Source organism: Cannabis sativa, chromosome X, assembly GCF_029168945.1.
Source record: "Cannabis sativa cultivar Pink pepper isolate KNU-18-1 chromosome X, ASM2916894v1, whole genome shotgun sequence".
Classification (NCBI taxonomy): domain Eukaryota; kingdom Viridiplantae; phylum Streptophyta; class Magnoliopsida; order Rosales; family Cannabaceae; genus Cannabis; species Cannabis sativa.
In genome coordinates this window covers 69151135-69174446 of record NC_083610.1, presented here as the reverse complement: position 1 = coordinate 69174446, position 23312 = coordinate 69151135, and the positions used below count along the sequence as shown (strand labels likewise).

The 23312-nt window shown below is 32.2% G+C and overlaps 1 protein-coding gene across 3 annotated transcripts; it reads right to left on the bottom strand.

Annotated features, from left to right (window-relative positions):
* Positions 1–13222: 13222 nt before the first annotated feature.
* On the bottom strand, positions 13223–23028 carry LOC115714266 (uncharacterized). 3 transcript variants are annotated; one of them, XR_004011039.2, is made up of 12 exons: positions 22817–22986; positions 22130–22277; positions 20424–20541; positions 20047–20143; positions 18987–19093; positions 18717–18839; positions 18430–18583; positions 17724–17784; positions 17246–17625; positions 14929–16510; positions 13806–14194; positions 13223–13591 (listed from the first exon to the last, which is right to left on the bottom strand). XR_004011039.2 is itself a non-coding variant. In XM_030642904.2 (11 exons), the coding sequence occupies exons 2-11, from the start codon at positions 22255–22257 to the stop codon at positions 13945–13947; spliced, it is 3000 nt and encodes a 999-aa protein (XP_030498764.1). In that variant the 5' UTR covers positions 22258–22277; positions 22817–23028; the 3' UTR covers positions 13498–13944. The 3 variants fall into 3 exon arrangements, 1 of the variants encoding a protein (XP_030498764.1); XR_004011037.2 differs by having other exon boundaries at positions 13265–13628; positions 22817–23006; XM_030642904.2 differs by having other exon boundaries at positions 13498–14194; positions 22817–23028.
* Between the last annotated feature and the right edge of the window lie 284 nt (positions 23029–23312).

The window sequence follows — 23312 nt, the reverse complement described above, 5'->3', positions numbered from 1 at the left end:
TATTTAATAATTATTTATAGTTATTAAATAGTTAGAATTGGCATTTAAATGGTTGAATTTGAAAATTGGCGTTTTTGAGAAAATCAGATGCAGAAAAGATAAAACTGCAAAATTGCAAAAAGTGAGGCCCAAATCCACTATGTAGGGCCGGCCACTTTTATAGGAATTTACCTCTGATATTTTCATTATTTTAATGCCAAATAATTCAAACCTAACCCTAGTGGAATGCTATAAATAGATAGTGAAGACTTCAGGAAATTTACACTAAAATTTCTACACTTTTCTTCTGACACTTCTGATTCAGAAAAACCTGAGCCTTCTCTCTCCCTATCTTTGGCCGAACCCACTCTCTCTCTCTTCCTCTTGAATTTCGAAATCCTTAGTGTATGAGTAGTGCCCACACACAGCAAGTGATACCTCAATCATAGTGAGGAAGATCGTGAAGAAAGACTTTCAGCAAGAAGGAGGTTTCAGCATCAAAGATTCAGAGAAAGAGATCCAGGTTCAGATATTGATAATGTTCTGCTACAGAAAGGAATCAAGGGCTAGATATCTGAACGGAATGAGTCATAATATTTCGCTGCACCCAATGTAAGGTTTCTTAAACTTTATATGTGTTTAATTTATCGTTTTAGAAAGTTCATATTTAGGGTGTTAATAAACATACTTGTGAGTAGATCTAAGATCCTGGTAAAATAATTTCCAACAACTGGCCTCAGAGCCATGGTAATTGATTTACTTGCAAGAAATTTGGACTTTAAAACGATTGTTTGTTTGTTTTTGGATGGTATCATGTTGTATTGAGTGTTATTTGATGATTGATTGATGTTTGTCAATTTTTGTAAAATATAATTGCGATTCTGTTTCTGGAATTATTTTTATTGGATAGTATGGAAAAAAGTAAGCAAGTTACTTTTTTACAGAACTCAATTTCGATTTAATTTGAATTAGTTATGATTTTTTGAAGATTCGAAAAAATTGGAGCTGTGCTGAAATTTTCCTGCGATCGCGAAAACTGTCCGTACAGCTCACAATTTTTTCGTTTTTCTTCATTTTTTCATGCTTTTTCATAGAATTAACTTCCAATTTTTTGTGTAGTTCTGTATTTATACTATTACTATTCCTGATTCAATTCTAATTATCATTTTGAATTAATTTAATATATTTTTTAATTTAATTCAAGATATTAGTGTAATTTGAATTTGAAAATAGTTAGTATCTATCTTTTTGCTTAATAATCTATCTTATTTTAAAATTTGATTATATCTTATCTTATTTTTAAATTTAAGGTCAGATTTTAAATTTTTTTTAAATTAATTTTTTTTTAAATAATTTGACCTTTTTTAAATTTAAAATAAGATAACTATAATCATGTAATTTTAAATAGATATAAGATATTTTGCTAACTTTTAAATTTTGTTATTTTATTTATTTAAATTACATTTAAAATCTGAAAAAGATATTCATTTATCTTTTTTAATTTTTTATTTAATTTTTATTTATAAAATAACATTTAAATTTTAAAATAGTTAGCAAATTTTGAAATGATATTTAGGTTGGTTGAAACCTAATTTTTCAAAATCGTAGGTTTAATTTTAAATTTAAATTACTTTTAAATTTTCGAATTTTTCAAATATTTTTTTTTAAATTTTCGAAAATTATTTTTTTTATTTAATTAATTATTTTCGAAATTATTTATTTATTTAAAATTAAATAAATCCTACATCCAACTATCCAACTAACCTTGTTGCAGGAGTTAGTGTTTTAGCTTGTGTGTAAGTTTTCAAAACCTATTATTACTTGATTGCAAATAGCCATGGTTACTTTTTGCCAGATCTAATGATCTGATGGCTCTCTTGGTCAAGTAAATAATTTGTAACAGGTATATTTACAATCTTCTTTCATCTGTGTATGACCTAGCAACATGATAGGACCCATCCAAAGTGTGCCTGTGTGAGCCTATGTGTTTAATTTTATTATAGATGCATATAGGTTGCTGTTGCTAAAATAAATTATCATAGTTCTTGATAGAATTTATTTAGGCCCATTTAGTTTTTGGGTCTATTCAATTAATAACAGTTGTTCTTATTAAGGTTAAATTCCTCTCTTTTGGGCCTTGTGTGAGAGTTGGGAGCCATAGTAGTGGGTACGACATACTGAACCCAGCACCCCCTCACATGAACTACCCCAATTGTGAAGGCCCATTTGCCTGATTTGAATAACTGTACTAGGTTAATTAAACTAGTTTAACCTAATAAAATTGATTAGCAACATAATTAATTTCATTTATTTTGAAATTAATTTAAGAAAATTATAGTTAAAGAATTTTTTATTCTAAGCTAAACTATATGTATTTTCTTGTATTTAATTAAATATAGAATTATAACCATCTAGATTCTTTCTGGAGCTTAATTTAAATTTTTCATTAAATATTCCTATTTAAGTTGATATTTAGTTATCTTCAACTAACCAACATAAATCTGAATATGTTTTGGATTTAAAATTTCAAAATTAAGTTGAGGAATTTTGGGCATTGGTTATTAAGATTCTTTAGATATTTTTTAAGTTAATATCTTTTCGAATATTAACTTAAAATGGAATATTTTAGATATTTTTTAAGTTAATATCTTTTCGAATATTAACTTAAAATGGAATATTTTCAAATTAAGTGGTTACAACTTAATTTTTGATATTTAATTAAATTTAAATTTGAAAAATATTTAGGTTCTAGATTTTTTCTAATACAACCTAAATTAGATATTTTTTCAAATTTTGTGGAAAAGATACTTAGTCAAATAAGATATTTTCTAGATAGTTATTTCTAGACTACTTATTATTTCTAATATTAAATAGGAAAATATTATAAATTGTGAAATTAATTATTTAAATAATTAATTTTGGTACAATTTATCTTAAGTATATTTTTCCTAGTATTAAACTAGAGATTAATAATTAAGCCTTCTCTACACTTAATTATTTATTTCTTGAATTTAATACATTTAATTAATTTGAAAATTAAATATCTAAGTTGATTTTCATCATCATACTTAAATATTTCTTTTTCATGACACTTAATTAAATAGAAAATTATTTTTAGTTGAAATTTATTTTTTCAACTAAATTTAAATAATTTTCAAAATATATTTTTCTTTATTTTATTAATCAAATTTCGAAATTGCATTTCTTAAATGCTGGAATTTCGAATTTTATTTGAAAAATAGATTAAAGTTGTAAATTATTTATTTTAATTTTGGACCAACTTAAATCAATGATTTTTTCATTTAATGATTAATTAAAATAAATAAAGTAAAATATATTTTTCTTTATTTTATTAATCAATTTTCGAAATTGCATTTCTTAAATGCTGGAATTTCGAATTTTATCTTGAAAAATAGATTAAGTTGTAAATTAATTATTTATTTTAATTAATTTTTGGACCAACTTAAATCAATAATTTTTTCATTTATTGATTAATTTAAAATAAATTAAATTAAAGTATATTATTAGAAATTGAATTAATTAGTCAAAGGAAAATCTAGATAGGTGATATTTTTTGCTTGAAGTATTTTTCTAGTGTATTTAATTAAATAGAAAATTAATATTTAAGTTGATTTTCATCATCATACTTAAATATTTGAAATTTTTCTTATAAATTTAATTAAATAGGAAAATTATATTTTTTGTTGTAAATTAATTTTATTAATTGATTTTGGGCCAACATTAAATTAGAATAATTTTTCCAGGATTTATTTTTTATTTCAATATGCATTTTTTCGAAAATTGTATTCTTAAATACTTTAATTTTTCGAAATGCAATATATATTTATAGAAAATAAAATTTGAGTTGTAAATTAATTTAAATTAATTTTGTAACAACTTAAATTGAATATTTTTCTAAATATTTATTGGAAATTATTACTAAGATGGAAATAATTCATGTTATTTTCATATCCATCTAAGTAAAATTTATAAATATTAAATAAAAATTTATATTTAGAATTTTTTATTCTAAATTGGAAATTTTAATTAAATAAATATATATTTAAAATAAATAGATTAAATAAAGAGAATCAAAGAAAATACAACTCTCTTTAAATAATGAGCTTTATTATTAAGATATTCGATCTCCATTGTTGGTCTTACAAAAGTTAAATGTTTTCAATATAACCTCGAGACGCTAGACTTCGTCCCCCTATGGATGGTTATTCGTTGAACGCATTTAACACCGTAAGATTTCATTTGATAAGTGTTTTGTGAGTTTTCGTCTCTATTTAGACTCTCCCCTACGGTGACTACTTAGAGATAAACTCATAAAACATGAAACAATGGTGGAAGCTCATAAAAAAAGAATAGCCTTGACTCTCGCCTACCGGGACAACGTTGGATTCTTATTTTGATCGAATAAAAGGTTGCTAGAATGGTTTTTATTTTAGATGAGCTGACAACTCTATTCAATAAATGATACTTTGACTCTCGCCTACCGGGACACTGTATCAGTTTGTTGAAAACCTTGGAAATTATTTAGGATTGTATGTTTTAGTATTTTCACTAGTCATTCCTACTTGCTATATGTTTATAACTTCTGAATTGTGTATGAATTTATATTGAACCATGTTATTTTCTGTTATAAAGTTGTAGTTTAATTTCGAATCTTCATTGTTGGTCTAACATGTTTGTTTTTCTAATGAGATAAATCCCTAATGGATTTTCACCATTAGACATACATAATAGTGTAAGATCTCGAAAGATAAATATTGTATATGCAACATCTAGCTGTTCATCAATTGATGACACCTTAGACTAGTATTTTTACAATATGAAACAAGAAGATTACATAAATAAGATTACTTTGTCTTTCGCTAATCGAAGCATCGATGGATTCTTATTTATAAACGAAATTATCCTAATTACTCTTAGCTTATTCATTTCGAATTAGCTCAATAATATATCATTGGATGAATGGTCTATAAATCATTTCATGTCATTATATTTTCTCTTAAGAAATTAAATGACACATATGATTATAATCCCGAAATTCTACTCCCAATTGATATAAATCCTCAATCTTAGAAATCTCCTACTTGTATGGACAAATCTGACTTAGAGTTTGTATTATTAGTGCTGGTCCAAGATAGAATTACTCATTATATTTGGTATAAATTTAAGTCTTTGACTTTAATTTTAGATTCCAAACAGAAATTTTCTTATATTTCTAATTCCAGAATACAATACAGTTACACTTTCTCAAGTGTTTAATATCCATCTTCTATTAATGGATTCAAACTGTATGGAATATGAGTTAGGTATTCTGTGACCAGGATCCACTTGCAGTATTCTATGAACTCATTGATGTAACTATACCTAAGTCATCAAAAGACACTACCACATTTTTTTTAATCTATGGCATTTGTATCTTGTTCATAGTGGATTTGACAAGATCAATCTCTGCAAAGAGTTAATATGCCTATATCCACTGAAAGTAGTTCATCTCATTCGCAGATGGATGTACATTCAGGAGTGGATATGAGTTTTTCGTTGTATTCTTAAAACGATAACTCTAGATTATACCTTTTAGCAAGAAATTTGAAATGTTTGAAAATTTTCATTAATTTCTAGCAATGGTTAAAACTATTAAAGTAAGTGGTTAAAGATCTTGCAAACTGATAGGGGTGGAGAAATAGTTAGTAGATATGCAGTTCAAAGATCATTAAATTGATTTTTGAATTATATCCAAACTTACCTCCCCAGAAATTTCAAGTTGCATATTGATGATTAGTTACTAGTCGTTGCCTAATTCCTTCTATGGTAATACAATTTCAGAATGATGTAATGGTTGTATACTTAATGTAAATCATTACTAGATTCATGAATGACCTAATCAAAATCTTAAGAAAAGCTAGAACTATTAACCATGGTTTGTTAGCTATTCTAAGTGATTAGGGGTGGACCATCCCATTGTCAATAGATAAGATAGTGTTTGTTCAAACAAATACTACTTTTCTAAGATAATGACTAAGTCTGAAAACAAGTAGCAAATAAAGGAGATATTTAATTCTTGATTCTAAAAGTGTTCTATCATCTTATTTGATATATGATGATCCCACTGCCTCTGTTGTCTTGTCACAACCGAAGAGATCAATACCATTTAGTTTTCTTAGACATAATTCACGGTACCTTGTCGTAGTGGGAGAGTTTCTAGGAACTCACCTTCTTATGACTTGGGAGACACTAGTGATTAAAATCCATTGTGAGTTTAAACAAGTAATGGATTGTCAAGATAAGAAACTAAGAAGAAAGCCAAAAGAACTATGGTTTAATCCATTCACATGGAATAACCTAAAGTTTTCTATTACAAGGACATAAAAGGAAATTTTCGTTTATAAGTCCATTTAATGGACTTAACAAACTTCCTGTTCCTAGTATTATAGGTTTGAGTTTATCTAAACCTATGGCTTGTGGTATACCTAGAAATTACTTACTCTAATACAAGCAACTTACTTAAGTAAGATGCTGAAGCATTTTCTTTCTAATGGCAATCTATAGAAGCTTCTCGACTTCTAGGCATAGATTTTATTTATCTAAGGAAAAGTCTCAACTATTCCAGAAAAGATAAAGCCATGAAAGAATTTCTTAAATCAACAGTGAGAGGTCTTAGATATGCTTTTGTATGCCTTAGACCAGACACCTGCTGTTGAGTGGGAGTAATGAGTATGTATCAGATTAATCCAGGAGAAGAACATTGGAAGACAATCAAGTAAATCTTAAGATTAAGAAGAGGAACTATATGTTAGTCTATAAGGGTGTGTTTAAAACTCTTAGACTACACCATATCAGATTTCGAAATTTGCCTTTGTGCTAGTAAATCTTTCTGATAAGATGGTGATTACTCTGGGGGTGGAATAGTAATTTTGGAGAAGTGTAAAAACCTATCTGAAGTCTCTAGGTCTACAGAGAGAGACTAAATGTTAAAGTTGCAGGAAAGGTACTTATTCAGTCTAAGGAAAGTTCTATACATTTTTGGCACCATTCCAAATTGCCTTAAACTACTAGTGTTAATTTCCTGATTAACCAAAAGTAGTTGCCAAAGGTATAGAATCCAGTATCCCAAGAGAGTAGACATATAGAGAGGAATTTCACATTACCAATGATTTTGTGATTAAGGAAGAGTAATAGTGGAGAAAAGGTTGTGTTTAATTCAACCTTTCAGATCCTATTACGAGGAGTTTACTGCTACTACACTTGATTTGTATATCAAGGTGTTGAGATTATTTGAAACGCACTTTTTGTTTTATATTAGTGCAAGTGGGAGTTTGTTGGGTTTTATGCCCTAAATAAAACTCATTTCAATATAATCAGATTTACTTATTAATATAGATCAGAAATAACATTTAATGTTGCATGGTTCACATGATTTATTTCATGATTATATGTACATAATCTATAAATTCATCTGAAACCCTTTTCACATACTTGATCCTGTTTATTGTGCCGTCAACACATTGGAAAGTAAACATGACTATGTGAATAAAGTTTTCTAGATTTATCAGACATAGGGTTTTACTGATATGATAATCTACAACAGAGTTTACTTGCATTTGGAGAAGTGCTATGTTCTTTCCAGAGCATTGGTTGAAGTAAAGCTCAGGTTGGATGCATGGAGTATGCATCGGAAGGGACCGATATTGAACTATGACTTAGATTTATTAAACTTACCGTAATATCTATTCAAGTCAATATCGCCTAGTTGATCCTAGATCAAATGATCTTAATCCTGATATGATTAGGGTCAATCTCGAGAGGCTATTCGTGTTCTTTGATTTGTTAGTTAAGCCTACTTTTAGGTCAGGGTGATACGTACATTTTGGGAACACGGTAGTGCAATTGAGTGGGAGCGCTAGCATAAACATGGAATCTATAGCTTCTATCTGGCGAATAGTAAGCAAAAGATGATCTCCTTCGAGCTTGACCAAACGAACATAAATGGTGGAGTACTCATTTCACATAAGCTGAAATATCATTTATACGGGGTCAAGTGTTTTAAGGATAAAATACATAGTAGGGTGTTACGGTAATCTAATCCTTTTACAGTGTAGATCATTCATATAGAGGATCATTGATCACATTAGGATTATAACAATGGATAACTAATGATGTGTCTATATGGTGGAACATATAGAGCATTCTATATACTGAGAGTGCAATTCTAAGTTCTATGCGTGGATTCAACGAAGAATTAATAAGTTAGTGAATTTTAGTGCTAAATTCTTGATCTACTTATTGGAAGCTCGGTTATATAGACCCATGGTCCCCGCACTAGTTGAGATAATATTGCTTGTAAGACTCATATAATTGGTTTTGATTAATCAATTATAATTCTCAAATTAGACTATGTCTATTTGTGAATTTTTCACTAAGTAAGGGCGAAATTGTAAAGAAAGAGTTTATAGGGGCATATTTGTTAATTATGATACTTTGTATGGTTCAATTAATAAATATGATAAATGACAATATTATTTAATAATTATTTATAGTTATTAAATAGTTAGAATTGGCATTTAAATGGTTGAATTTGAAAATTGGCGTTTTTGAGAAAATCAGATGCAGAAAAGATAAAACTGCAAAATTGCAAAAAGTGAGGCCCAAATCCACTATGTAGGGCCGGCCACTTTTATAGGAATTTACCTCTGATATTTTCATTATTTTAATGTCAAATAATTCAAACCTAACCCTAGTGGAATGCTATAAATAGATAGTGAAGGCTTCAGGAAATTTACACTAAAATTTCTACACTTTTCTTCTGACACTTCTGATTCAGAAAAACCTGAGCCTTCTCTCTCCCTATCTTTGGCCGAACCCACTCTCTCTCTCTTCCTCTTGAATTTCGAAATCCTTAGTGTATGAGTAGTGCCCACACACAGCAAGTGATACCTCAATCATAGTGAAGAAGATCGTGAAGAAAGACTTTCAGCAAGAAGGAGGTTTCAGCATCAAAGATTCAGAGAAAGAGATCCAGGTTCAGATATTGATAATGCTCTGCTAGATATCTGAACGGAAGGAGTCATAATATTCCGCTGCACCCAATGTAAGGTTTCTTAAACTTTATATGTGTTTAATTTATCGTTTTAGAAAGTTCATATTTAGGGTGTTAATAAACATACTTGTGAGTAGATCTAAGATTCTGGTAAAATAATTTCCAACAAATTCTTACTAGTAGTCCATTAATATAATCAATATAAGTAGTTCGCTCTCCTATTATTAGTACATAATTAGAGTTGGTCAAAATTACTATTTTTACCCTTCTAACTATATCTTGATTCCTTATGTAGCATTAATTCAATATAAACTGTTAATTTATAACTTATTATAGATTTGGATCCACTCGTTAACACTCCTAGAATTAACACTATAAGAAAACTAATATTCAATCATTTCGGAAAGCTTGGATTACTTATTGTGTAACATGTTCCTAGCCACTCATGTTATTGAACTCCCAAAACAGAAGTTGTAAGAATCAACTTCTCTGAGAAACTTTAACGAGTGAATCAAAGAACTCAATGAACACAAAGATGAGTTCATGTATATAATATTATTACATACCGGTCCAACCTTGTGTAATCAAATTATACACACCACCTTTACTTCATGTCTTTTCACATATGTGACCCGAATCAAAATCACACACACACACACGCGCACGCGCACGCGCACGCGCACGCGCACGCGCGCACACCCCACACACACACACACACACACACACACACACACACTAAAGTATAGTGTATAGTAAACCGTACTTAGTAATTCTATATTTAAGGTTCATTTACTTTAATGCACTACCAATTTATTTTATTTATATTGTATAACCTTAATTCTCTTATACATCCTTACAAGATTGTACCAACTTCATATGAATAAAGAATTTTTAGATATTTATTAATTATGATTTTATAATTAATGTATTCATTTATCTTATAATTGTATTTCATATATTCCATAATATATTATCCATCAATTACTTGCTTTTAAGACATAAATCCAAGCAATCTCCCACTTGCACTAAAAGTAAGTGTTGTATGCTCTATAACTCTTATAGATGTTATATCTCATTAACTATTAAAACTAAGTCATGTGAATGAGACCCTCCACATAATGTAGTTACAAGTCCCGGAGACCACCACATCATCATTGGATACAATTCCATTTGTAAAAGTTGTACTGACTATCCCTAAACTTGACCAAACGAGTAGGGGTGGTGTCGAGGACAGTAGGGGACCATTTGTAAAAAATAAGATGATTACCTCGGGGAGCCCCTTCTGGAGTCTTGGTAGCTTCCCGAGTGGCGAGGTTATTTTTATAGCAAGAGCGAGCCACATAACCACGGTCCTCATCATCAATATTCCCAGGGACATGTTCCCAGGCAAAGTACTTGCGATCTTTTACATCCATAGTGCTTTGAGTCCTTCTGAGAAGGCGGCAAGCCTTGAGATTATTATCATTCAATAAAAAGTTAGCTGCTTGCAGATCGATTGAGAGGTTAAACAGTTGTTCATGTCGACGTTGGATAGCAGCAGTTGAGGTAGGTCTTTTCAAAGGAGCTGAAAAATCAAAGACAATATACAATGAGTAACGAGCATGAAGTCATAACACAAAATAATTTAAACAAGAAAGAAGATACACTTACATATTAATTGGAAAGTGGTGGTTTTGACGGGATAAGACCACTTGTCCAAAAAAAATCTTGCTTGAACTCTTTCTTATTTGGAAGTCTGACGATCATCTTATTGTCGCCGCTATGTGTTCCCAAATAATAGAAGCTGCTAGAACATTTTTTCCTCGCAGGGCAAGCTTTAATGGCGTAGAAACATGTGACTTCTAGAGGAGAAGGGCCTTTCCATAGAGAGATTTCAAATGGGCAAGGATCCTGTAAGCATTGGGGTTAAGTTGGAGTGGTGCGACCCCAATGTAGTCGTAGAAATCCTTGAAGTATTGGCAAAGAGGAAGGAGGGCTCCAACCTTGATGTGCTCAATACTCCACACTCCAATACGCGAGGAGTTGCTGGCACTGCATCCAGACCCACTTAGCAAGCGAGTTGAAGGCTAACAGTTATGCTGACCCTTCTCCACCGAGCAGACAGCAAATTTATTATTTGTTTTTATACCACAAGAATCTACAAAGGGCCCAACATATGGGGCAATCGACCTAACCTTTGACTCAATAAGTTTAGCCTCAAACTTAACATTCGAATTTTGAGGCATCTTGGATTTACGATCTTTCGAAGCCATGATGTCAAAGTTAAGATCACCTGGTGGAAAAACAACAATGACTCGAGGTAAAAATAATGGCCTCGCCAAGGGGATTTTCACTAAGCTAGGTAATTCAGCATAGGCTGCTTCTCGCAAACAATGTTGACTACCCTCAATTATTTCATCAATACAATGCCTATAGCGAGCTGATGTTTCTTCTTAACTAATCTTAAGGATATGCTCTCTAATATTTTCATCATTTATTTCAACTATGGATCGAGGGTTGTAGGTTTGAGGTTTAAAAGCAATGGCTTGGACTTGGGGGTTACCAAGTTTTACAAGTTCCGGGTGTTCATAATCATGCTCAAAATGAGGTATTGTCTTGTTTAAAAGAAAAATGCCTCAAAATTTTGAAATTGCAAAACGTAAAAACTCCGAGCACATAAATCGTCAAACTCTAATTTTCAACTTCAAATTGCTAAGACCTACACAAAGACAACCCCATACAAAATAAATGAATAGTGCAAATAATAATAGAGATAGCAAATAAATAATAGTCAAGGATCAAAATAAAACACTTACTGGGTATTCGGATGAAAGGGAACCATGAAGAATTCCTCACTGGAAACTTTCTATACCAGGGGTCTGGAATATAATGATGTTGAGATTGTGAAAAAAAAATGGTGGCTAAAATTCGAAGGAAGAAGGTAAGAAAAAAAGAGGGCATTCAATTTCGAGAGAAATAGGATTAGCAGTTTTGAATTCTCTGAAGCTTAATGAAATGGAAATGGCAGAATAGAAGGTGACATCTTATATTCAAGCTATGGTAGTCGTTTGATTGTAATGATATTTGATCGAACGAGTGGAACTATTGGGAGAAAAAAAGTCAGGTTATTAAATGTTGAAATGATATTCTCTCAAAATACTAAAACCACCAAAATAAAGTATGCATCCAATATTAAATGAAGAATAAAATAAGACCATATCCTTCATTTCTAAAAGTTCTTTTTAAATCCTAAGAAAAATACATTTTAGGGAGCACTTAATTATATTTATATTTTGAACACCAATATGATCACAACACGCGCGTGTAAAAAGATAGAAAATAAACCAGCTCGAGCTATAATAAATAAATGTGTTCAATAACTCGCTTCGAAAAATATAAATGGTAGACATTGGAGCATCTCCTTAAAAAATTTAAAGATGATGTCAGCTGAAAATGATAGATAATGAATTCTTTAAGAACTTGCAAGTTATTGATCCACATACTTGTGAGTATATTGAAAGACTAAGGGATATACACAGAAAGTAATTATTAATACTGCAAGGCGTAGAAGCTTAGTCAGCATAACTATATTTTAATAAAGACGAGCGATGGTAATAATTATCTATTTATCTCATGTGTTATAAATATGAAACATGTAAATTGTTCATGTTTCAAGAGTAGTTACAAGAATAGGATTTCGAAGAAATAACTGCTTATCCTAGACATCTATAAATAAGGAAACACATCCCAAAATTAGGGACGGCAAAAATTGGGAATCATAATTTATGTAAAAAAAATACCATACGAATTTCGTTTTTTTTTTTTTCGAAGAGGACATTAACCTTCCTCAGTTTTAGGGCATTTATTGTAATTTCTCATAAATATATGGAATCATTAAATAAATACTAATCAAAAGTTTTCAAAAATACTGTTATTTTAAGGTTGTTCTAAAGAAAATTATGTTGCTGCTACATTAAACTATGTTTTGAAAACGCAAAAACAATGTTATTTTCTGAAAAAAAAAAATAATGAAAAACATCTGTAAAAATATATATGTATATATATAAAAAAATTATTTTAGGTGTTTTTGTAAATTTATATAAATATACACACCCATTCTCAATCTTTTTGTTCAGAAAACCAAAAACCAAACTGCGGGTGCAACAACACATGCTTCTGATTTTTTTGGAGTCTGTAAGTCAGATTCGAGAGTTTTTTTTTTTTTTTTTTTTTAATGGAAAAATCAAGAGTACCTTGTTCTAAGCAATTTATTTATTAGTTTTTCTGAAAATCAGAGTATGTTGTTACAATCAATTTTTTTTTTCTTTTTTGAAATGCATTTTTACAAGAAATTTAAGGAGTAAAACTGTATAAATGATGAGTTCTCATATTTTCTAATAAAATATATACATGTTTATTTTTATTTTCCCCTTTGCTTTAGATAATTCTTTCATCTATAAACACTGCCATAATAAGACATTGGAGGGTGGAAGTTAAAAAAACAGTCACTTTTCTTTTCATAGTAAGTCAAACCTGAAGAGTCTTGGATGGAGTAACTGGAAAAGGTTTTACAGCCCCGAACTGCATAAACATGAGCCAAGAGTTTTGAGGGCTCGACCTGATGAAAATATAATGTTGTATCCAACAAGTAAATACAGATACGAAGAAGAGTCTTTCATGATAGTGTTGATCATAAATTAGTGTGGTTAAGCAATCAAGAGTGTTGCCTACAATATCATTAACTGATTTCAAGGATATTTGACAGCACAAACCAAAGGGGGAAAGTTTTGTTTACCTCCAAGCTGATTTTGACTTTAAGCCAGTAGATACTGCCAATCTCAAAAAGATCGAATCAAAAAATCAGAACAGATGAACATGGATGACAGGTTTCAGTAATGGGAGGGGGGAAGTTAACGGTTCTCTATCAAAAGTCCTTATTTAACAGCAGCAAAAGCTGCAGAGGTAACAGCTGCCTCTGCTATTAAGGAGACTGGTTGACGAGCTTGCAGGCAAGCGCCTATGTCAAAAGGATGCAACTCAGAGCCATCAAAAAGAAGATTAACACCAGGAAGGACGACTTCTCTGCTGTCAGCCTCTTCTTGCTCAACTTTTGTTGTGCTCCCTGAAGGGGATTCTTCAATTGGCCTTGTGACAGCCTCATAAACAGGCACTAAAGCATATGACCTGTGAACGCCATCAAAGAAAGGAATTAGACCATATGATCTGCATCTGAGGTTAATGAATAATAAAAGGAAAAAGGGGCAAGTCCATCTCAATTCCTCTTGTTATCAAAAAAAATATTTTTTATAGGGTAAATGCCATTTTGGACCCTGTGTTTTTTAAAAGTTACTAATTGGACCCACTGTTTTATTAAATGACAAACCTGAGCTCAATTTTCAATAATTTTATTTTTTAATATAACCAACTTTAAGACAATTTCTAACACGAACAGATACAGAAAATGTAACTAGTTTTATCATAACATCTCTAGATTAGATTATTATTAAATTTTATTTTGACAAAATAACAGTTCAGGGTCCTATTTGTACAATTTTAGAAAATACAGGGTCCATTTTGTCATTTAATAAAACAGAAGGTCCAATTTGTAACTTTTGCAAAACACAGGGTCCAAAATAGTATTTACCCTTTTCTATATCAATGTTGGTATGTATTGATTAAAAAAAAAAATGCATCCAATAACCAATTGTGTTGGGAATGTGGCTGATTATCTCTAAATGCCACCCACATCAAATGCAGAAAGCATACCAAGAACACATTACTTTCATTTTAAAGAGAAGGCACTGTTGGAATAAGAAATATTAATGCATATCCTGTTACCGAATTAACTGCAATTTCATGGTAGGAAATAGAGAAATGTGCCACATGTAAAAGGTAAAGAAGAGAAGATTCAGATATACCTAAGGATGCTCCCATCGAAGCTCAAGACTTCGGTTCGGCAACGATGTCGGTTAGCCAGTTTTAATCTTTGGTGTTCACTCAAAGCTCCCGAAATGGGAGATGAAGGATCCACAAGTGGATTCCACCTTCCACTGGCATAATTCATGAGATGTCGAGATGGCTCCTTCGATTTCTCTTTCTGATAAAGAAGTTTTGCCGCAGGACCTGTTGCTTGATACTCTGCACAAACATCCCGTAATCTTTTTCTTAGGCCTTGCATTGCATCGTGATGCTCATGTAGTGAATCTGCTTGAAGTAATTGGGATGAAACAACTCTTTTGCATATATTGTTGCATAACTTTGGACTGAAAAGTGGAACACCAAACTCCACACTCAGTGGGACCCATTCATACTTCTCTTCATCAGGTGAAAATTGTTCCGACTCTTTTTCCTTGAAAAGTTTTAAGAGTCGAATATAACCCACTGTCCACAACTCCATATTGTTAGCCAAATCAGCCAACAAGGAGTTCAACCTTTTACTTTCCTCTTCACTCAGTCCCATATCCCCTTCTATACGAGCAGTTGAACCATCAGAATTCTTCAGAGGCAGTGGAATATCCAGCGTAACGACTCGCCCAGATTCATCAAGGTCGTACTTACTGAGGGGCTGCACTAGCACAGCTGAGTGTTTCAGAAGTGAATTTAAACAGTGTAAGAGTATACCTCCCTTAACTAAATTTCCTTCAAACTTGCCCCCCAAGCCTCCTACTGTAGAACCATCCCAAGACCATACAAGAGCCTTCTCGCAACCAGCCAGTGGCGCAGGAAGTAAGCGTAGGCATTGCCCTTTCATCAGAACAACAGATAGAGGTCCGCAAGCCACAGTTGTGTACAACACTAACTTCATCCAAGGTGTCATAGATGAGTGAGAGGGAGGACCAAAATGAACAGGAAATGTTGGTCCAGGGAGAATTGATGAATGCGGAAGAGGAATAATAGACACAACAATATCGTAGTCACGAAGAAACAACCGTTCTAAAGTTGCAGGTGCAAGAGATGCCAAGCTTTCACAGCGAAGTATATCTACACGATATTTCTTTATCTTCCTTGACATTTCTTTTCCAACATCTGATTCTTCAACTGGAATCACTCTCTCATCATCCAGAAGATTTATGGATTCAGTGACTTCAATTAAGCTATTATCTGTTACTGATTCAGTAACAGATTCAGTAAAGTCAGACTCCACCTGTGACATCTCCTTATTAATGGAGCCATCACCATTAAACCCATCTTCACCCACACCAGTAGGTTCTGATCTGTCATTTATGGTAATATCAGCAACCAGAGAAGTAGCCTCCTCATTGCTTAAAGCCATTTTATCCATATTGTTGAAAATCTCATCTGCTTTCACATAAGTTGCAAGTCCACCAGACTGCAGGCATTCTAAAACACAACGAAGGCTAGATGCATGATTTGCGAATTCCTGGAGTTCTCCCTCAAATTTAGCTCCCTCTAATGTGCTCAGATCATTACAAAGATCCGCAATGCTAGCATGACCAAGTTTTCCCGCTTCATACAGTGTCACAGCATGAGATTTTAAGCCTGAAAGACAAATTCTTTAGTAACATTCATAACAAGCAACTGAAATTTCAAAATAGAAAACCATGAAATTATATTACCTAACACTGGACTCTAAAGGGTTGAAAGAGCTACCAATAAAAATAAATATGATGCAAAGATGTCACAGACTGAAAAGATAAAGAATATTCATAAATGCAATCAGTAACCCATGTTTCTCTGTTTTAAAAAGATGGAGAGGCTACTCACGATGTCCACACATCATAATTTATTCAAAAGTATATTCAACTGCACAGTGTTCGGCAGTAATAGAAATGAGACAATGCAGAAAGAAAGTTTTAAGAATCTGTTACACCATATTGCTTACCCCAAAAAAGGAAAGAAAAAAAAACACGTGTCAACTGAATCATCAACAAACAGAATGCCTCATTTGTCTGTTAAATTTTAGAAGTTAAAGAGGAAAACACAAACATTTATTCTCCACACATAATGTTTGAAGATATAGCTTACTAAGCTGCAAAGAGTTCCATGAATTAGTGTGCATTCTTTTATATAACAAGCCAAAGGTATCCATCAATGTATCCAAATTTAAGGTGTTCCTCCATCGTTCACAACAAATTCAACTACAATCACGTGATCATAATGTTTAAGGGAGAAGGTTCTAAGTTCTGACCACTTAGCAGTATTTTAATTCATCCTTGATAACAGTAATTTATCTTAGAAGTCAGTAAAAAAATAATAATAAACTGAAAGACAAACCTGGTGAAACAGATCCCATCATAAGATATGATGTTATGTTAGCATCAACAATGAAAGCAACACGAGCATACATTGAACCTGGCCCAAACTTTTCAGCTCCTGAAGCATCCCCTTCCAAAGTATTATCACCATCTATGAAGATATTTGATGAGCCTACACTAGCATGAGAAGCCTCTTCATCACTAAGAATGGTCCTGGGAGAACCAGGTATACTTGTTTCTTGAAGAATAGATGCTGGATCAATGACTTTCACTGCCCATCCCAATCGACATGCAAAAGATGCAGCCGCCTGCAGCTGTGAAAGGTCGGCCTGTAATGTTGCTGCCAGCTCCGCAACAGTTGCATTCTCACTTGAAACAACAAAAACTGCATACAGTAACCTTTAAGAAAACATTGAAATATCATGACTCAGTTTCCTTGCCAGTCAAATATATAAAGATGGTATCAAACACATGGATATGTTGAAATACTGCCTTACTCCTCTATAGGATCTTCATAGGATTGCTCTCTGTTGGAAACAAACCCTTCAAGCCTGGAAACTGGACCACCCTAACCGTTAGTAAATCAAGCAGAAAAGTCTACTATGATAACTGATGAAAACAGAATCAAGTAGAATGTTTTCCGGTTTGCAGCACATAATAGGAAAGCATAGAAGAGTATTTGTTATCTTGAATTAATTAAATTATAGAATTATATCTGCAATAAAATAAAAGATAAAACATCCACTGGGGCGTTTGAGGTATGAAAAAGTTAACTGCTACTAGTTAACTTTAATAAATTCAAGCAAAAGTTGCAACTCAAAACAATAGAAGTTCACACATTTTAACTCATAACTGTCATTTATAGTTTTCAGGAAAAAGCTCCATGTGTTTTAACCCAAAAAGGTGACAAGTATAGAGAACAGATATAGGGTGCCCTAATAAAAATAATCTGGAATGTCAAGAGTTCCCCTGAACTCCTAGTTGGATGATGTGGCAGTTCAGCATAAGGACAAACAAAAATGTGCAAGAGCAACTATATTATATTTCACCTAAATAATATAGATTGAAAGAAAGACCGAAGACATACACATAGCAAAAATTAAAGAAAAAGTTCAATATATGTGATTGGCTGTTAGATTCCAAAGCCAACATTGGATTAAGTAATAAATAATTGGCATGATTTTGTTATTACATATGACTTGCCTTTAAAGCGATCATCGGAGTAAACTGGAACATCAAAATATATTAATCCCCTCCGAAAAAGAGCTTTGATGATGTCAGGATCAAACAGTATAAATGAATTGGCTTCTTCTTTGCAGACTTTATCTATGGTAGCCATTTCTTCTTCTGATAGTTTCTACAGGGGCAGGTAATTATGGTAATCGACATCAATCACACAAATCATAACTTGGAAGCATGTGGGCACAAACACACAAAATTGTGTAATTGGGGAAAATGATGTTATTTCCCTTGAGCACTAGAATTCTTACCTTAAATTCCTCCAATGTAAAGTTCACGAGACAAACTCCCCACCATGGTTCAATTGCAAAATCCACAGGTTGGGTAGGTAAAAGTTCTTTTGCAATTGACTTGTTAAGCTTCCACATAATTTTCTGCATAGCTCCAAAACAGATGTTAGAAAAAGGAAAAAACCCTCCCCCAGGTTGTTGATGCTGAACTCCCTCTCCCTCTCCCTCCCCCTCTCCCTCTCTCTCTCAAAGACATACAAGATACAGACTTATTAAAATGAAAATCAGTACCTTAGATCTGCACTTATTCATTATATCAATAAATTCATTTCTCCCTATGCCTGTAAGCCGCAATGCATCTGCAGCACTAAAATTTGGGATGCTATCATAAGGTTGCTCTGCAAATAACAGAAAATACGTGATCATGATAACCTACTTTAAGTAACAAGCAACTCTTACATGCAAATTTGAGCAATAAACGACATAGTTTAAGCAACAATGTGCAATTTAGCTAAGTTTTAAACCTTATAAAACAAAAAATTCAGCCTTGTAGAGACTTCTGTACAAGTTCCACTAATTTATTATTGTTTCTCTCATCCCTTTACATTTAACCAGAATACATTCACCTATTGCAGATACATCTGAGATTCTTAGGTAATGTTCTATCATCCCGTCATCTTGCTTGCAAGCATTAATAGCAATAAACACTTTCCTTCTTTTCTGTTTTTTCTATTTGAACCAGAATACATTGACATCTTGCTGATACATTTCAGATAGCTAGTTATATGATTCAACTATCTGAGATTCTTAAATAATGTTTTATCATCCCGTCGTCTTGCAAGAGCACAAGTCAATAGCATCGCGTCATCTTGCTTGCAAGCATCAATAGCAATAAACACTTTCCTTCTTTTCTGTTTTTTCTTTTTGAACCAGAATAAATTCACATCTTGCTGATACATTTCACATCGCTATTTATATGATTCAATTATCTGAGATTCTTAAATAATGTTTTTATCTATCCCATCGTCTTGCAAGAGCACAAAGCAATAGCAATAAAAACTTTCCTCTGTTTTTTTTGAATCTATAAATATGTAAATGTTGCTGGAATTGCATTACAAACGTACATAATAATTTACAACAGCTATTGAAAAGTTTGTTGACATTCATGCACAGAAATTTAAACAACCCAATGAAAGCAAATTAGTTCATCAAGTGCCAGCATAAGTGTGGTGCCCTGGCTCTTAGGTATCAACAATTCAACATGCTATTTTCAGGAATATGCTAGAAACCATGCAAGAATAATACTAATTCAAAATCTTAGCATAGTTATAAAAAGAAAGTGAAGTATTACCATTCTTCATAACCTCAAAAATCATATCGCAGTAGTATTTGAAAGGTGATACCCTCATTACACGGCAAACATATTCTGCAAGGTGATAAGGAAATAGCTGCACATAACAATTTCACCAACAAATTGCAAAATCATATATCTGAAGCAACATGAAAAATAAATGTAATTTTGTACAACTGATATAATTAAACCAAAGTGATAACATATTGAGTGATGAAGAGCAGAGATAAATATATGAAACTAAATCAAATATAGTATTGACAAATCCGTGTGTTGCACTTTATTCAAAAACAGATAGAGTACAGAACAGAACGCGTGGATTGTTGATGCAATGTAGCAGCAATAGAACTTAGTACACTTCCAGAAATTAGACGCACCGCTAAATTCTTTCGCAAGTAGCGCATCAAATCTTCATAGTATTCAGTTTCTTTGCATATTTTGCGAGCAAAACAAGTGTTCCATTGAAGTCTTTTTTTAATGCAATGTTCAACTATCCTGCATGGGCAAGTGAAATCAAAACTAAAATAAGTCTCTACAGTCAACATTGCAGGTTGAAATATTAACAAAACAAATATTGACAGTAAAGACTGTTCAATTACCATGCACCTATATTACTACATTTCATAACTAACCAGCTATTTTTCTATCATCATACACCTACATTAGTCTACATTTCATAACTAATTAATTTATCTAAGAGGATGATAAGAATGATAAACATCCCATAAGATTCACGTCTGTAAGGAGGAAGTTTAGAAACAAACAAGCTAGGAAGCTAGTTGAATGAGCAGGTATGTTGTTACAATTCTGTATTAGGATGTTATGATCGTATAAATGAGGTCAATTCTAAGGAGACAAGTTAGAGAACAATTTGCTTTTTCTTAGGAGAGCTCGCCTCTCGAATTAACTCATTGTATCTATTAAGGCTTCGGTGCTTGGCCAAACCTGAAGTTGAATAATACAGGGGCATTTCAGTATACTTATGTGTAAATTGTTTAGATATGATAATCAGAATCCTATCAAGTGGTATTAGAGACAGTGTTGGGCCATGGTAGCGAAAAAGATGGATGCAAGAGTAGAAGTTCTTGAATGTGATCTCAAGGAAATTAGATCCAAGATTATAGCGATGGTTGGCGATGAAGCAGAAACTACACTCGACGTCAAAAGCAATAGAGAAACAGACAGTCATTGGCAACAACTGAGTGTAGTGATGCCCTTTAGGTTGACAATATGCTCCAGCTACATTTCAGTATCTAATAATGATAATTTCAAAAAAAAAATGAAAATTTTAGTACAATTTTGCTTCAATGATATATTGGTGTATGGTAGAGCTGAAGAATCAATCGTTTAAAGCAGGCTTTTAAGGTGTTCAACAAGAATCAGCTTTTACTACAACAAGAAGAAATTTGAGTTTGTTCAATCTCAATTGCAATATTTAGACTATATCGTATTAGGAAAAGGTGTGACAGCAGATGAGACTAAGATTGAAGCAACAACGGTGGCCAAGTCCGAAGGGCTTGACGTGTTATTATAGGAGGTATGTTGTTGAGTATGAATAAATAGATTGGCCCTTAACCTAACACCTGTGTAAGGATAGCTTTGCTTGATCAAGTGAAGCAGTGAAAGCTTTACACATGCTCAAGAAGCGATGATCTAGGTGCCAATTCTGACATTACCAGATTTTTCTCATCCAATTGTGGTGGAAATGGATGGATGGGCTCAAGGTTGGGAGCAATGTCCATGCAAAACCAGCAACTAAAATCATAGTTTAGCAAGTGTTTTCTTTTCACATTTATACAGACACTAAAATCACACACTCATGAATACTTTTAATGACTTTTTAATATCAAAACAATTAAATGAAATTCTTCTATGAACCCTCAATTTAATTGTTAACTCCACAAATGTAGGGCATTCATCGTATCCAATAAGTTAATAAAGTAACAGCGGCCTCAGGGCATTCAATCTTGAAACAAATTAGTAAAACAGTGAGTACTTTCTCATAGAAACAATTTTTTTAAAAACAGTCACGGTATTACTCAAAGCAAAACTCAAAAACAAGAAGAAAAATAAGTAGCCTAACCTTCTGTGCCATTCTTCCTTGGAAGACAAGGTGGCTTGAAGCCGTTTGGGTAAGCTCTCCCATGGACATTCCTCTTTGATTGCTTTCAATATCAACTGTTCCTCGATAGTTGCTGGGACTCGCTGCATCTTTTACACAATCACCTGATCTGCTCTCTCCATATAAATCAATGGTTTCATAGACACAGGCAGATAACAGTTGACACCAAATTGAAACCAAATTTACCCAAATTAGCCAAAATTGAAACACAATCGATAACCAAATCAAAATATATTACCTATATAATAAATGCTAGTTCACAACTCCTCTAAACATGTTATTAGTTGGTAGCTATTCAATGAAGTGTTGTCCACTTTAGTTCAAAAAAATTCTAAACAGGTTTTTGCTTCTCCTATTAAAATTTAAAATACCAATCAACAGCACAGCCTTGTTCGAGGTATAACTTATTTCACTATGAGTAGTTAAAATAATTACAATTCAAATTGCCTAAAAACACCATAAATTATATTTTATTTGGAGAGAAGTTTCTAAACACTTCATCAACATCAAACTTAAACTGAAAATAAAATATATGTAGAAACAAATAACTATACGAATGGGATTCACATGAAAGAAACAAAAAAAAAGTACATATAAAATAAAGAGAATCACTTGAGAAAACTCAAACAACCAGAAAAAGTGCAGTACCTGAGGTGAGTGAAAACGGAATTCCTCCGGTCCGATCTCCGATCAGTGAGAGAAGTTAGTGAGAGAGCCGAAGAAAGCCACAAAAGGGCCGATAGAAGAAAGGAGAGAGAGCCAAGAACAGAAGTTGTGCTCTGACTTTTAGAAGGATGAAATGGAAAGCTGGACAGGGGTTTTCTCATATTGGGCTAACTCTCTCAAACAATACACAACATACCCCACTCTTTTATTAAAATTACCATTTTCTTTATAATTGTTATTTTTTAAAATTATTACAATTACTTCATATAATTTTTTTTTAAAAAAAAAAACAATAATAAATACAAGAATTACCAGTATATCTTAATTTACTATGCTCTTTTCTAAGCTTTGAACACAATCAATTAATGTTTGTATTAATCTATTAAAACTTAAAACACCATAATTACAATTCAAATTGCCTAAAAACACCATAAATAAACATGGCATTTTTTCTTTCCTAATTTTGTTCTTTATTTAG

What these genes read in the sequence shown, in the direction of transcription:
- LOC115714266 (XM_030642904.2), bottom strand. Translation starts at nt 22,257, where the DNA reads ATGCAGCGAGTCCCAGCAACTATCGAGGAACAGTTGATATTGAAAGCA. An exon ending in AAGGAAGAATGGCACAGAAG is followed by an intron (nt 20,542 to 22,129) that starts GTTAGGCTACTT and finishes TTGCCCATGCAG; the next exon opens with GATAGTTGAACATTGCATTA. An exon ending in TTTTGAGGTTATGAAGAATG is followed by an intron (nt 19,094 to 20,046) that starts GTAATACTTCAC and finishes TGTTATTTGCAG; the next exon opens with AGCAACCTTATGATAGCATC.